Source organism: Melampsora larici-populina (genome assembly GCF_000204055.1).
Source record: "Melampsora larici-populina 98AG31 unplaced genomic scaffold MELLAscaffold_35, whole genome shotgun sequence".
Taxonomy (NCBI): domain Eukaryota; kingdom Fungi; phylum Basidiomycota; class Pucciniomycetes; order Pucciniales; family Melampsoraceae; genus Melampsora; species Melampsora laricis-populina.
Window position 1 is genome coordinate 989,193 of NW_006768799.1, and position 8,278 is coordinate 997,470.

Sequence of the window (8,278 nt, forward strand, 5' to 3'; positions counted from 1 at the left end):
CCATGAAGATGATGGAATTTGGCCTTCTGGCCCGGCCGTTATAGGCAAAATTTAATTTCAACACAAGTTTAATAAGACACTTTGGCCATATCACCACACCTTCAACATGTTATTTGCAATTTGTGACTCTTGAATTCACTTATACCCTACCACTCAACCTGAAAACATCTCCAAACACCATGAAGATGATGGAATTTGGCCTTCTGGCCCGGCCGTTATAGGCAAAATTTAATTTCAACACAAGTTCAATAAGACACTTTGGCCATATCACCACACCTTCAACATGTTATTTGCAATTTGTGACTCTTGAATTCACTTATATCCTACCGCTCAACCTGAAAACATCTCCAAACACCATGAAGATGATGGGATTTGGCCTTCTGGCCCAGCTGTCATAAGCAAAATTTAATTTCAACAAAAGTTTAATAAGACACTTTGGCCATATCACCACTCACTTGCTCACCATTTGACACTTTCATGCTCAAATTGCTGTACTGTAGCATCTTTGATGCTTCACCTATTTCTCATCTTACATTGTTTGGTTTTTTATTATTTGGACAAAGCTTTTTTCATTTCAAACCAGGCAATAAGAGGCAAAATGAGAGTTTAAATTTATTACAAAGAAAACTTATGAAAATAATCTAGTCATTTGATCAATACTTATCCATTCAATCATCATCTTCACCACTTTCATTTTGCTGCAGCATCATGTCAATTTCTTCCAAATTCATATCCCATTCAAAAATATCCTCAACATCATTTTCCCAATTGTTCTCATCCTCTTCATCTACATTGATATTCCCTGCAACACCTCCCATGACCACCACACCTGGAACTATGTTATGAGTGATATTACAAAACCTAATTACTCCTTCAATCAGTGACTCAAAATCTCCAGGAATCTTTGAAGAATAGTAGTTTGATTGCAGGAATGTCACCTGTGCCATCTGGTAATGCCACACGCGCGCAAGAGAGTCATCACCAACCTGACCATTCATCCGGAACACCTCAAGAACAGGGGAGTTCCAACCTTCGTACAGTTGGCATACGCGGTCGAAGTGCTTGCTCACAAGCACTTTCACTGCGATGGTTCGTTGATCAGGTGCTAGGGAATTCAAGGTGCTGTGGTTCATGAAAGACTGGAGTTGGGCGTGTGTGGCAGGGTCTTGTCCAGCTGTGGGGTGATTTCCTAGCAGTAATAGCAAGTCTAGAAGGCGTTGGAATTGCTGAGTCGTCCAACGCATAAGGCGGCGAGTCTCCCATTGTAACCTCCGTTTCTCTTCATTACATTGACGTAACCGAGCCCACGCGCGCATGCCAACTTGAGTAGGACGGTCACTTGCCCAAGGTTCGTTACCGTGAGTGAAGAGACCATCGTTCCAAAACTGATCATCGGGTTCAGATGCCAACAGTTCCTTGAAATCCATGGCTTTTGGGGCAACGCGATCGGGAAAAGCTGCCTTGAAAGCTGTGAGATGCCGGTTATATGTGTCAAGGGCCGGTCGTAACTTGGCTGCGCGAGCTTTTATGGAAGCCAAGACTTTCTCTTGACCACGTTGACCTGGATTATTTGAGTTAGTACACATAAAGCCACACCACAATCAGTTGAGTACTTACCCAATTTTGTAGCCATTCCAACCTGTTGTACAATCTCTAACGGACGTTTCTCTTCCTTGATAGCAAGATAGAGATGTCGAACAATTGATTTGGCATACCAGACCTTCAAGAACAGAGTCGTGTGCTTTTCTGATGGTCCAAGAGAATCAGCAACCCATACAGATACCCCTACATATAGATTAATGAACAAACCTTGTAAGCCGTCGGTCATTTCGTTAATACCAATCATCTTCTTTTGTTTCTGAATTCGTTTTTGAAGGTTGCCAAGCTGACGTGCACGAGTCAACACTTGCTGAGGAGTCTGAGCCACAGATCTCCTGGTACAGCAAAGGAACAAATCGTCAATCAGCAGATCAGATTATTGGCTAGCATCAAATTGATGAACATTTCAAGACTCACCAAGCAATGTCCAAATCATCCTCTAAACAGAGGAGCTCGCCGAGTTCAAGCTTTTGCTCTTCTTGCCGAGATTTGGGATCAAGCATTGCTTTTCTTTCGGCAGCCCATTGTTCAATAAAGAACTCTTCGGTATACTTTTCGCCCTCTTTGTGAGGATTGGGCAGTGCGTAGATGTTAGTCAAAATCGTTTGACTTTTCTGCTCTGTTGATATCGCTTGATTCATCCGTGCTAAAAGCCATTTGCCTGGATACACACATTGTTAGAATCATCCTACACTGATATCATGGAATGACCACTTACCACTATTATGTAGGATGACCTCGATGAAATGCATGATGCGATCACAGATCGCTACCAGCCTATGGAGTCGTGTTGAAGTACGCAGAACCCCAACCAAGACGGATAAGAAGGACCATAGACGTTCGAGTCCTTCTCCGTCAGATAAGCCCCATTGACTGTTGTATCTTGGATTGTATGCTAGCTGGCATTTCCACTCGTGCACATACGCGTGGAACACTGAGGTTCCAAACTGTAGACGCGCATGATCCTCGGGTAGAATGTTTCGCTAGATTGTCAAACATAAAAAACAATCAATGCAAGTCAGAATGATTCTTTCGATTGGTCAAATTTGGAAAAAGAAATCAGACTTACACATTTAAGGTGTCTCTCGAGATGACACCCGATGTCATATAGAATGCCAAAACGCTTTCCAGGAAAATCCTTGATTATCGACTTGATCAACGTGACTGAGTAGTATAATCTGAACATAGCAAAGAACAAGATATCAGTACATACCTTTGTACTGAGTATAAGATGAGAAACTCACTTTTCTCCAGTCTTGTAGATATTGACAAGTCACAGGGGGACATCGTGTCGACATGAGGCTGCGAAGAGACCGGTATCGTCGCAATGTGCCCAAGTGGATGTGTTTCGTAAGTCGTTCGCTGCTTTATGAGAATCCGAACAAGGATTCTAAAGCCATGGTGAGATAAAATGAGTACTCATGAGTTTGTACTGAAGATAGAGAGTGAAAAGAATCAATAAGAATTTCCACTCACTTGGCCTCCTTCAATAGGCATGTCAATCGTCGATTCCACAAAGGACTTGCTTTGATCGACTTCTGAAGGTTTGACAAAAACGGAGGGATATTGATCATCGGTAGGGACATCTTTACTTGACTGAGTATTATGCCGCTGCTGAAAATTTCCGTCCATGCAAAATATGCTGTACAATTCTTGATCGGTGCGGTCTTCGTTTTCGGCCGGCCCAAAGCATCGGGGACACTTGGCTGCCCACAAGTCTTCGGTTGTATGTAACATACCTTCAGAAAAGAGACATGATTGAATTTGATGAATTCAGGTATATACATCAAATGTGTTGGAAAAGGGTATCCTGAGAGCGCGGGTCTTTTCTGCGAGAGCTTGACCGACTAATTTTGTACGACTACGAGTAGAGATAAATGTCAAGAGACCTTCAATAAAACCGCCTTTACTGAGCCCTGCTGCTTGCCACATAGCATAATAGAATTGGAGAAGCCGGATCGAGAAGGCGGTGCGAGGTTTGGACGGGGAGCTGGCTATGTATCCATGGTATAGCAGTTGAATCACATCTGGGTGGCATGAGCAGAAAGTGATTGGATGGTTACTGTGGAAACCTGTACATATGAGTCAGTGTATAATCTTAAATGCAACAGGCTGAGAAAAAGAATTACCAAGTGAATCAATTAAATCAACATTGCGCAAATTTTGTTGAGCTGGTGTACAGTTACATCCAGGTGGCTTAGTTCCGATATGAGAATCTTGAGAAGTCCAGTTTTTTGTCACATGTTGACAATAAATGCAAGTAGATGTCATTTGGTTTTCAAGTTTACCCCATTCCCTGAAGCAATCTTGACGTTTATCGAGATAGTTTCGATAGCGTCTTTGATAGTAGCGTCTCCGGAATTCGTTGTTGCGTGCAAGTCCTTCACCATCACGAGGAACCTCGTTGTTCTGTTCGTTAATCCAATCATTATCATCATTAACATCAATATGTGGTAATTTGGGTGGGGGTGGGGGAGGAGCTTGGCGTATCGGAAGAAACTGATTGAGCTGCTGGGCGACTTCCTCAGCAGCCTTCTTGAATTCTTCCGGGGTTTCTCCAGTTCGTCGTTGTCGTTGGGGTCGTGAGACTGAGTTGGATGAAACAAAACGAGCAAATCGCTTCGGTGGCATGATGAAAGATGAAGACTTGAAAAAAAAGGCAAAGACTCAAAAGTGAAAGCTAATAAACTAGAAGAAGGCTAATAAACTAGAAAATGGATACGTCAATAAAAAACCTCATCAAAGAGGTGAAAAGAGGTAGTTAGTATAATCGAAAAAGATGAGAAGACAATCAAACATGTTCGAGGGGAACAGACGAACCAACAAGGCTAAGTTATACAAATAACACCGTTTGGTTTCTGAGCGGCTCGACCAAGGTGGATGTAAATTGATTTCACGTAATATCGATATCGATGGTAATGACATTGTTGATCCTGTTGATCCTGAATGTTCGTGCGGTTTGAGAGAGGATGAGGGGATGGGTGCGGCTGCATAGATGAGTGGATATGTTATATTACATATATTACATATGTATGCATAGTAAAGTTAGGGACTTATCATGTGTAGGTGCCTAACTTTGAATGTTATGTAGGGGATACTCCCGATGGACGCGAGTGGCAGGGGATGGCTTGAGAAGCGTGTCTCAGTCAAGCCCATGGGAATGGCCATACATCTGTCTTATAACCCTAAGGGAGAGTCGACGCTGGTGCCTGCTGCTGCGTTGCTTCTAGCATCACAAATAATTGTTATTATTTGGCTATTAGATTAAACCAAAGGTTTTATTTCGAGAAATTGAATTTGAAGAGAGAGTCTCATGGTTCGAAACCTCAAATATCCACAAGTTGCGAGATTGACCAGGCTCGACGCCTTCAGGAAGCCAAACTTTTACAGATTAACAGGTTCATCGATGTTTGTACTGACAGCCTTTCACCATATATCTCACCTTTGTGCTTCCAGGCTCTGTAACCATATTCTTTGATGGAGTGAATGTTGACATATCAGAGACATACTAACTAGGGCCTCGGTTACAGGTCAAGATTTGAAGAGACTGAAAAATTCAATTAAAAATGCGTACCAATTCCGCACAACAAAAAAGGAGGTAGCCCTCCCGTATGTTACAGGATGGATTCGAAGGACGTGCTGCAGGGTATCCTAGAGTTATCACCGATACCACATACGAAGGTCAGCTGATCAAAAGCAGCAGAGAATGAGCAGCTATGGTTTGATACTAACCCGGCGCGTTTGAGGAGTTAGGAACCTGTTTTTGTTGTGAGCACCAAGGTGTCTGAGGGACAGGACATACAGAGAGGACTAATGGCGTAAAGATTGATAAAATCGTAGAGAGGAGTATAGCAGATCGAAACAGAAGTTGGAATTTCATGATTTGTGCACTCAGTCTTCAAGGGTGGATGTCGACGTTTCACAAAGGTATTCGTGTAACTTGGTATCCAAACGTGATTTGATGAAGTTGAGATGATTTTTTTTTATAAAGAGGGGGAAAAAGTCTCTTGAGAGTACAAGCAAGAGAGAGGAATATATCTTGTTTATGGTTGTCGAGACAGACTGGTATCGTACATACACATATGATTGAGGGAGGGAGTTGCCAGGAGTTGCCGAGGAACTTTGAACTGAGGACGTTTTTCGGGTTTCAATGACAGTTCAGATTCGTAAAAAGTCCCACACTGACTAGCACTGACTCCAACCGGGTCAAGAAGACACTTGACAAAGAATAGGTGTCACAGCACGACTTGTCGTATAAATCGTATGCATCTCGAGACTCTCGACTGATGGCCGCTTTGTTCAGGCGTACCAGTTTCTACTTTTTTCGAATTTTTTAGTTAGTGTAATATGCAATTTTAGCAACCTGGCACTTTTTATAAAAAAATGTATGCATCTGGAAAGATCTGGAACCATCTGAAATCTGGAGAATAAAAGGTCACTGATTTGGATAAGTGGTGTAATATCATGGGATATGATTTATATACTATGGGTTTATGAAAATTTGAAATGTTTCGAAGTTCTGAATGCTGAGTTGAAAATTGGAATTTAATCAGGAAACAAACGCGTCAAGACTCAATACACGAGATAAACCAATCCGATTTAAACCAACAATTTCGAAAAAGATACCCAACTATCATTCTCAATAGATTTATACCATACCCAAACAAAATGGCAAGCTTATCTTACGAAGAAATTAGACAAAGAAACATTGACTCAAGTAAGTTGATTTATTCGAAAAAACTCATCACCAATCGAACAATGAACCCCAATTGATATCCTATAATCATTTCCAGATCGTCAGCTTTTGTTATCTTTGAAGCTATCAGGTCCATGTGCAAATCCAATAATACCAAAACCACAAAAAACCAAAAGCAGTGAAAATCAAACATCTAAAAAACCAAAAACCAAAAAACTTGCTACTAAAATCGATGAAGAAGAAGAATCCAATGTTCTAGATGATCAAACGAACTCAAAGACGCGTAGAAGAAGTGGTAGAATACAAAAAATCATTAAATCAAAAGACGAAGATTATCAAAAATCATCATCAGAAGAAGAAAGTTCAGAAGAAGAGGAAGAAGAAAATCTTAAACCGAATCCTAAAAAACGAAAATCGACGGGTACTTCATTTCTTCCTGTCAAACGACCACGTCAATCTGGTCCTCCTCGTCGAAAAGCTCGTTCTTTAACTGCTGGTCGTCCTAACCCTAAAATCTTTGGTCATCAGATTGGTGTAGAAGTAGGAGATTGGTGGGATTCTAGAATGAGTTGTTCTCAAGTTAGTTTCTTTCAAACCCTACTCTTTTTTTAAACAAAATTTACAAGTCTCGTTCATTTCATTGACTTCAATCGATCTTTAGGCCGGTATTCATGCTCCACCAGTCTCAGGTATAGCAGGAAACGAGACTGAAGGATGTTGGAGTGTAGCTTTGAGTGGAGGATATGAAGATGATGTAGATTTAGGTTATGCATTCACATTTACCGGAGCAGGAGGAAGAGCATTAAGTGGAACAGCCAAGAATCCGAAAAACCTTCGTACAGCACCTCAAACCTTTGATCAAGAATTCACGGCTCTTAATGCTGCACTTCGTACTTCTACGGAAACTAAAAATCCTGTTAGAGTCATTCGTGGCTATAAGAATCATAGTCCATTTGCTCCTGAAGAAGGGTATCGTTATGATGGTCTTTATTTGGTTGAAAGAGCTTGGAGAGAAGTAGGTCAAGCTGGATTTCAAGTTTGTAAAGTTAGTCACGCTTTTTTTCTCTATTTTTCTTTATTCCAAGATTGAAATCGAGTTTTCCAATGATCTAAATCTGATTTTCTTTGGTGATTTATTCTAGTTTGCGTTTGTCAGATTACCTGGTCAACCTAAGATTCCAGTAAAAGAAGGTAGAGAAGCTGAAGCTGAAGAAATGTATAAAGATATGGGATTCGTTATCGATGAACTTCCTGCTTCTCCTAAAGCTCGACCTGTTTGGACTAAAAAAGCTGCTCAAGCTCGAATCAAGACTGAGGCGAAGGAAGATGGTTCTGATCAGGAGGTAGAAGGAGATGGGGAAAATAAAGAGACCCAAGTTAAGGATGATGATCTTAAAGAGGATAAAGTCCAAGCAGATGATGTTGAAGAGGATGGAGTCAAAGGCGATGATCTTAAAGAGGACGAAGTTAAAGTCGATGATCACAAAGTCGATGAAGCCAAGGTTGATGATCATAAAGAGGACAAAGTCAAAGTCGATGACAAGGACATTGAGGAATCAAAAGAAGAAAACAGTAAAACCGAAGAGAACAAAGTCGACGACGATTCGAATGTCGATGAGATGATAATCGAAACTAAAGAAGAAGCTTCAGAGAAAATCAATGATTTGAAAAAGGTCGATGATAACGAAGTAGATGAAGATCCATCATCAAAAACCACTACAATCTTAGAACAAACCCCTATACTTGACGATAGTACTGAAACTTCTGAACCTAAACCTGATTCAGAATTGATACTCCTACAATCTCTGATCATGAAGCGATTCTTGATGAAGAAAAAGAATTGAAAGATTAATGATGAGTCTTTGGTATTGGATTACTCGTTCTCTTATGAATCTGATAGGTTTTTAGAGTAGATATATTTTTCTTTTTTCTGGTTATTTCTTGTTTGGACAGGTTTGAATTTTACGTTTTGGAGTAGTTTTT

At 40.8% G+C, this 8,278-nt stretch overlaps 2 protein-coding genes across 2 annotated transcripts; one reads left to right on the forward strand and one right to left on the reverse strand.

The window, feature by feature from the left end:
• Positions 1-668: 668 nt before the first annotated feature.
• Positions 669-4,230, reverse strand: MELLADRAFT_109335 (uncharacterized protein; the record flags this gene model as incomplete). Its single annotated transcript, XM_007413205.1, has 8 exons — positions 669-1,561; positions 1,618-1,785; positions 1,810-1,934; positions 2,017-2,260; positions 2,318-2,336; positions 3,076-3,338; positions 3,444-3,671; positions 3,729-4,230. The coding sequence occupies 8 exons, from the start codon at positions 4,228-4,230 to the stop codon at positions 669-671; spliced, it is 2,442 nt and encodes an 813-aa protein (XP_007413267.1).
• A 2,037-nt stretch (positions 4,231-6,267) lies between these two features.
• MELLADRAFT_90211 (uncharacterized protein) lies at positions 6,268-8,139 on the forward strand (the record flags this gene model as incomplete). The annotated part of the gene is made up of 4 exons (XM_007413204.1): positions 6,268-6,316; positions 6,393-6,874; positions 6,957-7,340; positions 7,438-8,139. The coding sequence occupies 4 exons, from the start codon at positions 6,268-6,270 to the stop codon at positions 8,137-8,139; spliced, it is 1,617 nt and encodes a 538-aa protein (XP_007413266.1).
• Between the last annotated feature and the right edge of the window lie 139 nt (positions 8,140-8,278).